The sequence below is a fragment of the Salvelinus fontinalis genome, chromosome 14 (assembly GCF_029448725.1).
Source record: "Salvelinus fontinalis isolate EN_2023a chromosome 14, ASM2944872v1, whole genome shotgun sequence".
In the NCBI taxonomy this organism is placed as follows: Eukaryota; Metazoa; Chordata; class Actinopteri; order Salmoniformes; family Salmonidae; genus Salvelinus; species Salvelinus fontinalis.
The window spans coordinates 16249366-16266088 of record NC_074678.1 but is presented as its reverse complement, the minus strand read 5'-3'; the positions used below and the strand labels follow the sequence as shown (position 1 = coordinate 16266088).

The window sequence follows — 16723 nt, the reverse complement described above, 5'->3', positions numbered from 1 at the left end:
TGAGAGGTTAACGAGTTGAATCTGACGAGTTAAATGAAAAGTAACTGCTTTTACAGCACTGTAGCCTCACAGAGCGAAGGTAACACCAACAGTTGCTCTGATTCAGAGGGATTGGGTTAAATGCGGAAGACACATTTCAATTGTAGAACTGACTAGGTATCCCCCTTTCCCTTTCTTACCATGGGAGCGATGGCCTCCTTCTCATTGCTGATGGTGACAGCGTCTCCAACCATGACGTCCTGCGGTTGTGGTCGAGAGAAGTCTTTGAGCGTGAACTTCCAGAGCAGCGAGAGGTCTGAGAGAACCAGCGGAACCTTTAGAGGGTTCCGGAACGCCACCTCAACTGTGATGGGTTCTACATAGGAGCAGAAAGAGAGACACCAGGATGAGGACAAACACAACCAAAGAAATGTGAGGATATCTTAGTATAGTGAACTCAAAACCATACGTAATATACAGTACACAGAGTACACAAAGATTAATAAAACCTTCCTAATATTGAGTTGCACCCTTTTTTGCCCTCAGAACAGCCTCAATTCGTTGGAGCATGGACTACAGTGTCCAAAGCATTCCACAGGGATGCCGGCCCATGTTGAATCCATTGCGTCCCACAGTTGTGTGACGTTGGACGTTGGCTGGATGCCCTTTGGGTGGTGGACCATTCTTGATAGACCCGGGAAACTGTTGAGCATGAAAAACCCCTCTCTCAGTTCTTGACACACTCAAACCGGTGCGCCTGGCACCTACTACCATAACCCGTTCAAAGGCACTTAAATCGGTTGTCTTACCCATTCACCCTCTGAATGGCACACATACTAGGGCTGACCCCATTTAGTCGACTGGTCGATTGTTTGGTTGATAGGCTGTTGGTTGACCGAAATTCCATTAGGCAATAAAAAAAAATACTTGTGTACAAGACACCTGTCTGAGTTGACTAATCCATTGCGTAATGCATAATCCATTGCAGAGTCCAAGACATGTGCTACCAAAATTGTGTATGGTTATATTATGTAAGAACAATGGTGCAACACTAATACAAATATTATTTTATAACAAATGTATTTTCTCCCCCGTTGGATAACGGTGGTTGTCCGAGGTTCTGAAACACCAGCGTGCTGTTGAATTGGCACCTTTTCCTAAACCATGTTGCTATGTGCATAATAGCAAAGTTACCCACCGCAGAGTTTGGAGACGAGAAAACAGCCCTTCAATTTTTTTACTTTTATTTTACCTTTATTTAACTAGGCAAGTCAATTAAGAACAAATTCTTATTTTCAATGACGGCCTAGGAACAGTGGGTTAACTGCCTTGTTCAGGGGCAAAACGACAGATTTTTACCTTGTCAGCTCAGGGATTTGATCTTGCAACCTTTTGGTTACTAGTCCAACGCTCTAACCGCTAGGTTACCTGCCGCCCCTTGCCTTAACGGTCTATGAAAAATGAGGAGAGAGGAAACCAACTTAAATAGGTATATAATCAATAGCCTAACTGTTAAATAAACCGTTCCATGTCGGCAATTGCATTCACGAATGCATGCGACTGATTTTAGTCGTGCTCAGAAGACCACTCTTCCAGAACGAGTACAAGGAAACAAACAACTAAGAGAAAGGACATTGTGACATCTTGTGGACAATCAGAGACTTACACCCGAGAACGAAGGAGACGGCCATCCAAAGAACAAGGCCTACGTCGAACCTCTCTCACTAAGCGGAACTCGGCCCACGAAGGTCTGGGCCCAACAGAGTTACCCCACAGATACCTAACGAAGACCTTAAACACGTAAATACATGCATTACACTTCTTACACATAAGAGTGGCAGTTCGGGGCAAGGTATTAGGGCTAAACTAAGCGTAGTTTACAAATGTATCCAAGTGTTGCTCTCTCTCTCTTTAAAGCGCTATCTTGTGTAACACGTGTCATATTGTGTTGGTCCGTAGAGAGCCTCGGTCTCATGACCACCTGAGTGGTCTGGCAGAGAGCCTCGGTCTCATGACCACCTGAGTGGTCTGGCAGAGAGACTCGGTCTCATGACGCGCGGTCACGAGAGAGTATGCTCTCGTTCCAACGCTTTTCTTCAGACAATGGTTGGAACCTTATTGATGATTAATGTTAAAAACATCCTAAATATGGATTGCATACATCATTTGACTTATTTATACGACCTGTAACGGAACTTTTTGAGTTTTTGTCTGGAGGAAGTTCTCGTGCTTCATGAAGATGGATTACTGGGCTGAACATGCTAACAACAAGTAGCTAAATGGTGGGCTTTATGGAACAAATCAGTCATTTATTGTCGAACTGGGATTCCTGGGACTGCCTTCTGATGAAGATCATCAAAAGTAAGTGAATATTTAGTGTTTTTTGAAGCTTCTGTTGATGCCAAAATGGTGGCTATTTCTTTAGCTATTTTGGGTTCTGAGCGCCGTTCTCAGATTATTATTTTTCCGTAAAGTTTTTTTGAAATCTGACACAGCGGTTGCAGAGGATAAATTTATCTTTAATTCTGTGAATAACACATGCATCTTTTATCAATATTTATTATGAGTATTTCTGCAAAATCACCGGATGCTTTGGAATCAAAACATTACTGCACGTAACGCACCAATGTAAACTGAGATTCTTTGATATAAATATGCACATTATCGAACAAAACATACATGTATTGTGTAACATGATGTCCTATGAGTGTCACCTGATGAAGATCACCAAAGGTTAGTGATTAATTTTATCTATATTTCTGCTTTTTGTGACTCCTATCCTTGGCTCAAAAAATGGCTGTGTGTGTTTGTGACTTGGCTCTGACCTAACATAATCATATGTTGTGCTTTCGCTGTAAATCATTTTTGAAATCGGACACCATGGGTAGATTAACAAGATGTTTATCTTTCATTTGCTGTATTGGACTTGTTAATGTGTGAAAGTTACATATTTCCCAAAAATATTTCTGAATTTCGCGCGCTGCCTTTTCAGCGGAATGCTGTCGGTGTTCCGCTAGCAGAACCCCTGGGCTAGAAAGGTTAAATTGAGGTAATTGAGGTAATATGAACATGTAGGTAGAGTTATTAAGTGACTATGCATAGATGATAACAGAGTAGCAGCAGCGTAAAAGAGAGGGCGAGGGGGCAATGCAAATAGTCTGGGTAGCCATTTAACTAGATGTTCGGGAGTCTTATGGCCTGGGGGTAGAAGCTGTTTAGAAGCCTTTTGGACCTAGACTTAGTGCACTGGTACAGCTTGCAGTGTGGTAGCAGAGAGAACAGTCTATGAGTAGGGTGGCCTTCCTCTGACACCGCCTGGTATAGAGGTCCTGGATGGCAGGAAGTTTGGCCCCAGTGATGTACTGGGCCATACGCACTACCCTCTGTAGTGCCTTGCGGTCGGAGGCCGAGCAGTTGCCATACCAGGGAGTGATGCAACCAGTCAGGACGCCCTCGATGTTGCAACTGTAGAACCTTTTGAGGATCTGAGGACCCATGCCAAATCTTTTCAGTCTCTCCTGAGGGGGAATAGGTTTTGTCGTGCCCTCTTCATGACTGTCTTGGTGTGCTTGGACCATGTTAGTTTGTTGGTGATGTGGACGCCAAGGAACTTGAAGCTCTCAACCCGCTGCACTACAGCCCAATCGATGAGAATGGGGGCGTGCTCGGTCCGCCTTATACTGTAGTCCACAATCGTCTCCTTTGTCTTGATCACGTTGAGGGAGAGGTTGTTGGCCTTGCACCACTAGGTCAGGTCTCTCCTCCCTATATTCTATCTTGTTGTTGTCATTGATCAGGACTACCACTGTTGTGTCACCGGTAAACTTAATGATGGTGCTGGAGTCATGCCTGGCCGTGCAGTCATGAGTGAACAGGAAGTACAGGAGGGGACTGAGCACACACCCCTGAGGGGCCCCCGTGTTGAGGATCAGCGTGGCGGATGTGTTGTTTCTTACCCATACCACTTCCCGTCAGGAAGTCCAGGATCCAGTTGCAGAGGGAGGTGTTTAGTCCCAGGGTCCTTTGAGGGCACTATGGTGTTGAACGCTGAGCTGTAGTCAATGAATAGCATTCACACATAAGGGTTCCTTTTGTCTAAGTGTGAAATGGCAGTGTGGAGTGCAATAGAGATTGCATCATCTGTTGGGGCGGTATGCAAATTTGAGTGGGTCTAGGGTTTCTGGGATAATGGTGTTGATTGTGAGCCATGACTAGCCTTTCAAAGCACTTCATGGCTACAGACGTGTGTGAGTGCTACGGGTCAGTAGTAATTTAGGCAGGATACCTTAGTGTTCTTGGGCACAGGGACTATGGTGGTCTGCTTGAAAATAGTTTAATATTCCAACAGGGGGAGGCAATAGACAGGTCAAGGCAGGCAGGGGTCAGTAAACCAGAGGAAAGCAAAGGTACAGGTCGGCAGGCAGGCTCAGGGTCAGGAAAAGTGGTCAGGCAGGCGGGCTCAGAGTCAGGACCGGCAAGGGTCAAAACCAGGAAATGGGAGACAAAGGGTTGTGAGACATGGGTTTGTCTGGACACATGAAAGGTGGGATGTATATGAAGGGTACGGGTAACAGAAGATGAACAGCAGAGGGGCTAATGATCTTGGAAATGGGGAATGGGCCGATAAACCGGGGGGAGAGCTTGCGGGATTCCACCCGGAGGGGCAGATCCCGGGTGGATAGCCATACCTTCTGCCTGATTAGATACTGGGGAGCCGGGGTCCGATGGCGATCCGCTTGTCGTGGATACCTGGTCTTGAAGACTTGAGGGCTGACCGGGCTCTCCTCCAGGTTCGACGACAGCAGCGGACAAACATCTGGGCAGAAGGTATGCCGCCGACCTCTTCCTGCTCAGGGAAAGTGCGGGGGCTGATACCCCAGGGAACACTCAAAGGGTGATAGGCCCGTGGCAGAGCAGGGAAGGGTGTTGCGGGCATATTCCACCTACACAAGCTGCTGGCTCCAGGTGGTGGGGTTGGCGGAGACCAGGCAGCGCAGGGTAGTCTCGAGGTCCTGGTTGGCTCGCTCCAACTGATCATTGGACTGGGGGTGGAACCCAGAGGACAGGCTAGCCGATGACCCAATGACGGTGCAGAACGCCTTCCAGAAGAGAGAACTGAGGGCCGCAGGCAGATACCATGTCCACAGGCAATCCATGGATCCGGAAGACGTGCTGCACCATGACTTGGGTCGGCTCCTTGGCAGAAGGTAACTTGGGGAGAGGAAGGAAGTGGGCGGCCTTGGAAAAGCGATCCACCGCGGTCATGGCGGTGTTGTCATCAGACGATGGGAGACCCGTGACAAAGTCCAGGGAGATGTGAGACCAGGGGCGATGTGGGCAGAGGTTGGACGAGGCCAGCCGGAGCTTGTCGAGGCGTCTTCCGTGCATAGACCGTGCAGGCGGCGACAAAGGCGGCGACGTCTGGAACAATGTTTGGCCACCAAAATCGTTGTCGCACGAAGGCAAACATCCGGTTATCAACCGGTGTCGCTCATTCAGCCGACAGAAACGGTTCTCCCTATTAAGCAGCGAGTCGGAGTCAGAGGCCAAGCCTTCTCTGGTCTCTACTCCTCCCGTTACGGGCTCTGACAAATTGAAAACCCTAGTCATTGGCGACTCCATTACCCGCAGTAATTAATCATCCAGCAATCATACACTGTTTACCAGGGGGCAGGGCTACCGACGTGAAGGCTAATCTGAAAATGGTGCTGGCTAAAGCTAAAACTGGCGAGTGTAGAGAGTATAGAGATAGTTATCCACGTCGGCACCAACGATGTTAGGATGAAACAGTCAGAGGTCACCAAGCGCAACATAGCTTAGGCGTGTAAATCAGCTAGAAAGATGTCGGCATTGAGGAATTGTCTCTGGCCCCCTCCCAGTTAGGGGGAGTGATGAGCTCTACAGCAGTCTCAACTCAATCGCTGGTTGAAAACTGTTTTCTGTCCCTCCCAAAAGATAGAATTTGTAGATAATTGGCTGTTAGCCAGCATGCCAGCTTAGTGGAGTCTGCCACTAGCACAGTCAGTGTAGTCAGCTCAGCTATCCCCATTGAGACCGTGTCTGTGCCTCGACCTAGGTTGGGCAATACTAAACATGGTGGTGTTCGCCTTAGCAATCTCACTAGAATAAAGACCTCCTCCATTCCTGACATTATTGAAAGAGATTGTGATATCTCACATCTCAAAATAGGGCTACTTAATGTGAGATAGTCAATGAACTAATCACTGATCATAATCTTGATGTGATTGGCCTGACTGAAACATGGCTTAAAGCTGATGAATTTACTGTGTTAAATGAGGCTTCACCTCCTTGTTACACTAGTGACCATATCCCCCACGCATCCCGCAAAAGGCAGAGGTGTTGCTAATATTTACGATAGCAAATTTCAATTTACAAAAAAACCCTGACGTTTTCGTCTTTTGAGCTGCTAGTCATGAAATCTATGCAGCCTACTCAATCACTTTTTATAGCTACTGTTTACAGGCCTCCTGGGCCATATACAGCGTTCCTCACTGAGTTCCTATCGGAGCTTGTAGTCATAGCAGATAATTTTCTAATTTTTGGTGACTAATATTCACATGGAAAAATCCACAGACCCACTCCAAAAGGCTTTCAGAGCCATCATCAACTCAGTGGGATTTGTCCAATATGTCTCCGGACCTACTCACTGCCACAGTCATACTCTGGACATAGTTTTGTCTCATTGAATAAATGTTGTGGATCTAAATGTTTTACCTCATAATCCTGGACTATCGGTCCACCATTTTATTATGTTTGCAATCGCAACAAATAACCTGCTCAGACCCCAACCAAGGATCATCAATAGCCGTGCTATAAATTCTCAGACAACACAAAGATTCCTTGATGCCCTTCCAGACTCCCTCTGCCTACCCAAGGACGTCAGAGGACAAAAATCAGTTAACCTGTTGGGGATGGGGGCGCTGTTTAGACTACTTATGCTAATTTGGCTAATTTTTTAAACGGCTTCCCACAAAATCCTTGATCGTACAATATGCATATTATTATTATTATTGGATAGAAAACAGTCTATAGTTTCTATAGGAGTTGAAATTTTGTCTCTAAGTGGAACAGAGCCCATTCTACAGCAATTTCCCTGACATGGAGTCAGATTTGAGAAATGTTGGCCACTCTTCTGAAGTCATTTAAAAGGGCACTGTCGTTGCTATGACTATACGGACACTTCTTACGTCTTCCCCTGGATGCCTTTACGTGATGACGATTCCAACGGGGTCGATTGCTCGTTCACAGGCCCTACAAATGAAAAAACCCTGAAGCTAGTCATTCTTTTGGAGCTGCGTAACGCGCGTGCTGGACACCGACCCGCTCCTGTTCCAAGCGTTAGTTTAGCCTGTTATATTTCTCCGGTCATCTTTTCACTCGTTATAGGAGTTAAAAACATCATAAGGTAGTTAATTTAAAGCGTTTTATAGCAATTTATATCCGTTTAGTGCGATTTTGGGACATTTATTTTTGCAACGATGTGAAAAGTTGGGCACGCTTTTCAGTTCATCCCGAACGCAGTTGACATTTCCACATGGCAAGAGGACAGCTTTCCACCAAAAGACGATTTCTCCCAAGAAAGGATCCTTTGCCCAAGATACTGATGGAAGAACAGCTCAAGGTAGGACATTTTTATTATGATAAATCGTGTTTCTGTCGAAACATTTTAGTGGCTTAGGACGCCATGTTTTTTGACGTAGCTTCGCTTGGCGCAAACTGTATTGAAAAGTAAGGATAAATTAAAAAATGTAATAACGCAATTGTATTAAGAATTAAATTGTCTATCAATCCCTGTCCACCCTATATTTTTTAGTCACGTTTATGAGTATTTATGTATAAGAGTAGATCACTGTCTAAGTGGCGCAAGGACATTTTCTGACCAGCTGAGCTACATTTCACATTGTCTAACCATGATTTTGGTGGCTAAATATAAACATTTTCGATCAAACTCTATATGGATTGTGTAATATGATGTTACAGGAGTGTCATCTGAAGAATTCTGAGAAGGTTAGTGAAAAAATTAATATCTTTTTGGCGATGTTGACGTTATCGCCCACTTTGGCTAGAATCAATGCTGGGCTGCTATGTGCTATGTGCTATGCTAATATAACGATTTATTGTGTTTTCGCTGTAAGACACTTAGAAAATCTGAAATATTGTCTGTATTCACAGGATCTGTGTCTTTCGATTCGTGTATGCTGTGTATTTTTACGAAATGTTTGATGATTAGTAGTTAGGTAAACACGTTGCTCATTGTAATTATTCTAGTCCATTTGTGATGGTGGGTGCAATTGTAAACTATGCCATCTACCTGAAATATGCACTTTTTTCTAACAAAACCTATCCCATACCATAAATATGTTATCAGACTGTCATCTAATGAGTTTTTGTTGTTGGTTAGGGGCTATAAATATCTTAGTTTAGCCGAATTGGTGATGGCTACTGGTGTTGGTGGACAAATAAAAGATGGTGGATTATGCTAATGTGTTTTTAGGTAATAGATGTACATCTTTACATATTGTGTCTTCCCTGTAAAACATTTTAAAAATCGGAAATGTTGACTGGATTCACAAGATCTGTGTCTTTCATTAGCTGTATTGGACTTTAATGTGTGAAAGTTAAATATTTTAAAAAAATATTTTTTTTGAATTTCGCGGCACTGGTTTTTCAGTGGGGGGGGGGGGGGTGTGCCGCTAGCGCCACGCTGATCCTAGACAGGTTAACCACCTAACTGAGGAACTCAATTTAATCTTGCGCAATACCCTAGATGCAGTCGCTCCCCTAAAAATATTTGTCATAAGAAACTAGCTCCCTGGTATACAGAAAATAACCGAGCTCTGAAGCAAGCTTCCAGAAAATTGGAACGGAAATGGCGCCACACCAAACTGGAAGTCTTCCGACTAGCTTGGAAAGACAGTACCGTGCAGTATCGAAGAGCCCTCACTGCTGCTCGATCATCCTACTTTTCCAACTTAATTGAGGAAAATAAGAACAATCCAAAATGTCTTTTTGATACTGTCGCAAAGCTAACTAAAAAGCCGCATTCCCCAGGAGAGGATGGCTTTCACTTCAGCAGTAATAAATTCATGAACTTCTTTGAGGAAAAGATCATGATCATTAGAAAGCAAATTACGGACTCCTCTTTAAATCTGCGTATTCCTCCAAAGCTCAGTTGTCCTGAGTCTGCACAACTCTGCCAGGACCTAGGATCAAGGGAGACACTTAAGTGTTTTAGTACTTTATCTCTTGACACAATGACGAAAATAATTAGGGCCTCTAAACCTTCAAGTTACATTCTGGACCCTATTCTAACTAAACTACTGAAAGAGCTGCTTCCTGTGCTTGGCCCTCCTATGTTGAACATAATAAATGGCTCTCTATCCACCAGATGTGTACCAAACTCACTAAAAGTGGCAGTAATAAAGCCTTTCTTGAAAAAGCCAAACCTTGACCCAGAAAATATAAAACAACTATCGGCCTATATCGAATCTCCCATTCCTTTCAAACATTTTAGAAAAAGCTGTTGCGCAGCAACTCACTGCCTTCCTGAAGACAAACAATGTATACGAAATGCTTCAGTCTGGTTTTAGACCCCATCATAGCACCGAGACTGCACTTGTGAAGGTGGTAAATTACCTTTTAATGGCGTCAGACCGAGGCTCTGCATCTGTCCTCGTGCTCCTAGACCTTAGTGCTGCATTTGACACCATCGATCACCACATTCTTTTGGAGAGATTGGAAACCCAAATTGGTCTACACGGACAAGTTCTAGCCTGGTTACGAACTGATCTGTCGGAAAGATATCAGTTTGTCTCTGAATGGTTTGTCCTCTGACAAATCAACTGTACATTTCGGTGTTCCTCAAGGTTCCGTTTTAGGACCACTATTGTTTTCACTATATATTTTACCTCTTGGGGATGTTATTCGAAAACATAATGTTAACTTTCACTGCTATGCGGATGAAACACAGCTGCACATTTCAAGGAAACATGGTGAAGCCCCAAAATTGCCCTCGCTAGAAGCCTGTGTTTCAGACATAAGGAAGTGGATGGCTGAAAACGTTCTACTTTTAAACTCGGACAAAACAGAGATGCTTGTTCTAGGTCCCAAGAAACAAAGAGATCTTCTGTTGAATCTGACAATTAATCTTGATGGTTGTAAAGTCGTCTCAAATAAAACTGTGAAGGACCTCGGCGTTACTCTGGACCCTGATCTCTCTTTTGACGAACATATCAAGACTGTTTCAAGGACAGCTTTTTTCCATTTACGTAACATTGCAAAAATCAGAAATTTTCTGTCCAAAACTGATGCAGAAAAATTAATCCATGCTTTTGTTACTTCTAGGTTAGACTACTGCAATGCTCTACTTTCCGGCTACCCGGATAAAGCACTAAATGAACTTCAGTTAGTGCTAAATACGGCTGCTAGAATCCTGACTAGAACCCCCAAATTTTATCATATTACTCTAGTGCTAGCCTCCCTACACTGGCTTCCTGTTAAGGCAAGGGCTGATTTCAAGGTTTTACTGTTAACCTACAAAGCGTTACATGGGCTTGCTCCTACCTATCTTTCCGAGTTGGTTCTGCCGTACATACCTACACGTACGCTACGGTCACAAGACGCAGGCCTTCTAATTGTCCCTAGAATTTCTAAGCAAACAGCTGGAGGCAGGGCTTTCTCCTATAGATCTCCATTTTTATGGAATGGTCTGCCTACCCATGTGAGAGACGCAGACTCGGTCTCAACCTTTAAGTCTTTACTGAAGACTTATCTCTTCAGTGGGTCATATGATTGAGTGTAGTCTGGCCCAGGAGTGTGAAGGTGAACGGAAAGGCTCTGGAGCAATGAACCGCCCTTGCTGTCTCTGCCTGGCTGGTTCCCCTCTCTCCACTGGGATTCTCTGCCTCTAACCCTATTACAGGGGCTGAGTCACTGGCTTACTGGTGCTCTTTCATGCCGTCCCTAGGAAGGGTGCGTCACTTGAGTGGGTTGAGTCACTGACGTGGTCTTCCTGTCTTGGGTTGTGCCGTGGCCGGAGATCTTTGTGGGCTATACTCGGCCTTGTCTCAGGATGGTAAGTTGGTGTTTGAAGATATCCCTCTAGTGGTGCGGGGGCTGTGCTTTGGCAAAGTGGGTGGGGTTATATCCTTCCTGTTTGGCCCTGTCCGGGGGTATCATCGGATGGGGCCACAGTGTCTCCTGACCCCTCCTGTCTCAGCCTCCGGTATTTATGCTGCAGTAGTTTGTGTGTCGGGGGCCTAGAGTCAGTCTGTTATATCTGAAGTATTTCTCCTGTCTTATCCGGTGACCTGTATGAATTTAAGTATGCTCTCTTTCTCTCTTTCGGAGGACCTGAGCCCTAGGACCATGCCTCAGGACTACCTGGCATGATGAATCCTTGTTGTCCCCAGTCCACCTGGCCGTGCTGCTGCTCCAGTTTCAACTGTTCTGCCTGCGGCTATGGAACCTTGACCTGTTCACTGTGATTATTATTATTTGACCATGCTGGTCATTTATGAACATTTAAACATCTTGGCAAAAGTTCTGTTATAATCTCCACCCGGCACAGCCAGAAGAGGACTGGCCACTCCTCATAGTCTCGTTCCTTTCTAGGTGTCTTCCTAGCGTTTGGCCTTTTTAGGGAGTTTTTCCTAGCCACCATGCTTCTACACCTGCATTGCTTGCTGTTTGGGGTTTTAGGCTGGGTTTCTGTACAGCACTTCGAGATATCAGCTGATGTAAGAAAGGCTATATAAATACACTGCTCAAAAAAATAAAGGGAACACTTAAACAACACAATGTAACTCCAAGTCAATCACACTTCTGTGAAATCAAACTGTCCACTTAGGAAGCAACACTGATTGACAATAAATTGCACATGCTGTTGTGAAAATGGAATAGACAAAAGGTGGAAATTATAGGCAATTAGCAAGACACCCCCAATAAAGGAGTGGTTCTGCAGGTGGTGACCACAGACCACTTCTCAGTTCCTATGCTTCCTGGCTGATGTTTTGGTCACTTTTGAATGCTGGCGGTGCTTTCACTCTAGTGGTAGCATGAGACGGAGTCTACAACCCACACAAGTGGCTCAGGTAGTGCAGCTCATCCAGGATGGCACATCAATGCGAGCTGTGGCAAGAAGGTTTGCTGTGTCTGTCAGCGTAGTGTCCAGAGCATGGAGGCGCTACCAGGAGACAGGCCAGTACATCAGGAGACGTGGAGGAGGCCGTAGGAGGGCAACAACCCAGCAGCAGGACCGCTACCTCCGCCTTTGTGCAAGGAGGATCAGGAGGAGCACTGCCAGAGCCCTGCAAAATGACCTCCAGCAGGCCACAAATGTGCATGTGTCTGCTCAAACGGTCAGAAACAGACTCCATGAGGGTGGTATGAGGGCCCGACGTCCACAGGTGGGGGTTGGCTTACAGCCCAACACCGTGCAGGACGTTTGGCATTTGCCAGAGAACACCAAGATTGGCAAATTCGCCACTGGCGCCCTGTGCCCTTCACAGATGAAAGCAGGTTCACACTGAGCACATGAGTACATGTGACGGACGTGACAGAGTCTGGAGACGCCGTGGAGAACGTTCTGCTGCCTGCAACATCCTCCAGCATGCCCGGTTTGGCGGTGGGTCAGTCATGGTGTGGGGTGGCATTTCTTTCGGGGGCCGCACAGCCCTCCATGTGCTCGCCAGAGGTAGCCTGACTGCCATTAGGTACCGAGATGAGATCCTCAGACCCCTTGTGAGACCATATGCTGGTGCGGTTGGCCCTGGGTTCCTCCTAATGCAAGACAATGCTAGACCTCATGTGGCTGGAGTGTCAGCAGTTCCTGCAAGAGGAAGGCATTGATGCTATGGACTGGCCCGCCCGTTCCCCAGACCTGAATCCAATTGAGCACATCTGGGACATCATGTCTCGCTCCATCCACCAACGCCACGTTGCACCACAGACTGTCCAGGAGTTGGCGGATGCTTTAGTCCAGGTCTGGGAGGAGATCCCTCAGGAGACCATCCGCCACCTCATCAGGAGCATGCCCAGGCGTTGTAGGGAGGTCATACAGGCACGTGGAGGCCACACACACTACTGAGCCTCATTTTGACTTGTTCTAAGGACATTACATCAAAGTTGGATCAGCCTGTAGTGTGGTTTAACTTTAATTTTGAGTGTGACTCCAAATCCTGACCTCCATGGGTTGATAAATTTGATTTCCATTGATAATTTGTGGGATTTTGTTGTCAGCACATTCAACTATGTAAAGAAAAAAGTATTTAATAAGACTATTTCATTCATTCAGATCTAGGATGTGTTATTTTAGTGTTCCCTTTATTTTTTTGAGCAGTGTACATTTGATTTGATGGCTGATCTCGGGCTCCGGGGTGGTAGCTGTGGGGTTATAGGGGCGAGAGGGCATCCGGCGTGACATTCTTGGACCACGGCTGGTAGGAGGGGGAAAAGTTGAACCGGGTAAACAGCAGGGCCCATCTCGCCTGCCTGGAGATGAGGCGCTTGGCAGTGCGGAGATAATCAAGGTTTTTGTGGTCCGTCCACACAATGAACAGATGTTCTGCCCCTTCGAGCCAGTACCTCCATTCCTCCAATGCCATCTTCACCGCGAGAAGCTCCCGATTCCCTACATCGTAATTCCTCTCCGTGGCGGTGAGGCGGTGGGAGAAGGCGGCACAGGGATGCAGCCTAAGGTCCGGGACAGAACAGCCCCCACTTCGACATCCGAAGCGTTGGCCTCCACCACCACTGATGGGAAGGGTCCGGATGAAGCAGGATTGGAGCCGTGGTGAAGCGGTGTTTAAGGTCCTGGAACGCCCGGTCCGAGACCGTGGACCACGTGAATGGAACCTTGGTAGAGGTGAGGGCAGACGGGGGAGGCCAGGGTGCCGTAACCCTGGATAAAAGCGGCAATAGAAGTTGGCGTACCCCAGGAAGCATTGCAGCTGCACCATGGACGTAGGCTGAGGCCAATCCCCCACCACCTTCACTTTCTCGGGATCCATCTTGACACTCCCAGCAGAGATGATGTAGCCCAGAAAGGGGATGGTGGAGGGATGGAACTCACACTTTTCCGCCTTAACGAACAACTGATTCTCCAGAAGGCGCTGGAGAACCTGCCTGACATGGAGTACGTGTTCTTGGGGGGAGCGGGAGAAGACGAGGATGTCTTCAATGTAGACGAAGACGAACCGGTTCAGCATGTTGCAGAGAATGTCATTCACCAGAGCCTGGAACACGGCAGGGGCGTTGGTGAGGCCAAAGGGCATGACCAGATATTCATAGTAGCCGCTGGCCATGTTGAAGGTGGTCTTCCACTCGTCGCCCTCTCATATCCGCACCAGGTGGTAGTCGTTATGTAGATCCAGCTTGGAGAACACAGTGGCCCCCTGGAGCGGCTCAAAGGCCAAGGAAATGAGTGGTAGTGGATAACGGTTCTTTACAGTGATGTCATTGAATCCACGGTAGTCAATACACGGGAGCAGGGTCTTGTCTGTCTTCTCCATGAAGAAGAACCCTGCGCCAGCGGAAAAGGGACGGATAAATCCAGTAGCTTGGGAGTCCAATGTTGTCCTCCATAGCCTTGGTTTCAGGTCCCGACAGCGAGTACAGACACCCCGAGGGCGGCGTGGTGCGAGGGAGAAAGTCAATCCCGCAGTCATAGGGACGGTGCGGAGGAAGGTATGTGGCCTGGGACTTGCTGAACACCTCCCGGAGATCCTGGTACTCCGCGGGAATGGCGGAGAGATCTGGAACCACCCCAGAGGACCCAGGAAGACGTCCCAGGACAGGTTGCACCGACTTTTGTGAGCCTTTTCCTTGGCTGGAAAATGTCTGTATGGTTTTTTGTGGCTAGGCGCTGTCTTAACATAATCGCATGGTGTGCTTTCGCCGTAAAGCCTATTTGAAATCCGACTTGTGAATGTATGAAAGTAAAATATTTAGAGTAATTTTTTGTTTTATTTCGCGCTCCGCCATTTCACCGGATGTTGTCGAAACATTCCGCTAGCAGAACCCCTAGCCATAAAAAGGTTATTAACAAGTGACATCAATAAGGGATCATAGCTTTCACCTGGATTCACCTTGTCAGTCTGTCATGAAAAGCAGGTGTTCCTAATGTTTTATACACTCAGTGTGTGTGTGTGCAGGTATGGGGTTGTGTGGGCTAACTATCGAGTTTCCAGACTCATTCTTTAATGAGAAAATGAGATACGAAAAGTGATGAGGAAATGGGAGATTAACTGTTCTTACCTTCTACTACAGCCAGCGGGAAGTGGAGATTGTCCGTCTGACTGTTGAGGCAGCACTGGGTAGAGTAGAATGTTGACGGGACAACCCCACGGTTGGCGGCGGCAACCACCTGTTCCTCGAGGTCTTGCCACACGGCAGCTAGGTCCCGGTCAAACTCCTGGTCCAAGGACACATGGGTGGCAGCCTGCTTCTCACCTGATCAATAACCAATATCACAAGAAATAAATTGATCAATCAATCAGGTCATTATGGATCAAACAAGCACTATCCAGTAGAACATAGACTTCTGCCTGGGAAATTCAATATATTAATAACACAACTTGACAAGGACATTGTGGATCAAAACAATTACTGTGTGAGTGGGTTGGTGCAAAAGGGATACATACACTACCCTCCGTATGCATTTGGACAGTGAAGCTAAAATATTCAATTTGGCTCAATACTGCAGCATTTTGGAATTGAATGGTGAATAACGTATTGTGTCAGAAAAATGCTAATCTCCCCTGTTATTGGTAATGGTGATAGGTTATCGTGTTGTTGAAGCCTCTAATCTTCATTATCAGGATTAATTTCTAAGTGTTCAGAAATATCTTATCTACTCAACTACTAAAGTCATCATTCACCATTCTGTTTCTATTGGGCAAAACATAACAACCAAAACAAATCTATTCAACTAGTGTGTAGTCACAAGCTTGATGTAGTCATTGCGTGCTAGGAATATGGGACCAAATACTAAACGTTTTAAAGTAGTCATACACCAAGAGATGAAGATGAACCAAAACCCGATCGCGAAATAATGCTTTTTGGGGGCATTCATTGATGGAAATACCAGCTGATGTAAATACATTTGAAGGGTCATGCTCATCTGTCTATGGGTTCATTTGAATAATTTCGTAGAATTAAATTGGTGTTGAATTCATTAAATCACACACAGCATACAGATGGAGCCTTTTAGCAGAAAATCTGCCGGGCAGCACTTTTATAAGCCAATCATTGCGCAACAATTCTAAATGCAATGTTATACAAAAAATATTTTTGGGGTTACCATTAAAAATAGCTAATATTTAAATTTCTCAACTGGTAATTGAAGCACGATTCCCATTCGCCATTCAAATGCATAGGCAACGGAAGGCAGGGTTCATCAATGCAACACACACCACTTTGCAATGAGCTGGAGGCAGTATTGATTTTGAAAACATATAGCTACTTAATTATTTGAAACCTGAATATCTTACTACATACGAGGCATGTTTTGCCTCGCTACAAAGCAGCCCAGGCAAAAACCCGACCATATGGAGGCAATTACTGAAACCCGTAGCCTATTTCTCTCCTGTTCTATTGGTTTTTAACTTTCTTTCCTTGTCTAGTAGCCAAATGCACATTCGCGTGTAGCCTACTGCCTTGAGCGCATTGCTGTGCTAATAATGTTAAGAAATAATAATTGATCAACATTTCAAGCGAAATGTTT

General features: G+C 45.9%; 1 protein-coding gene across 4 annotated transcripts in view; it reads right to left on the bottom strand.

Moving 5' to 3' along the window:
• trappc8 (trafficking protein particle complex subunit 8) overlaps positions 1-16723 on the bottom strand; it is a 102741-nt gene that overhangs the window by 40311 nt on the left and 45707 nt on the right. For all 4 annotated transcript variants that reach the window (XM_055944059.1, XM_055944056.1, XM_055944057.1 and 1 more), the window contains 2 exons: positions 15256-15450; positions 180-355 (listed from right to left, as the gene is read on the bottom strand). In XM_055944059.1, the coding sequence (XP_055800034.1) occupies positions 180-355; positions 15256-15450 (371 nt within the window). The remainder of the gene's footprint in view (positions 1-179; positions 356-15255; positions 15451-16723) is intronic.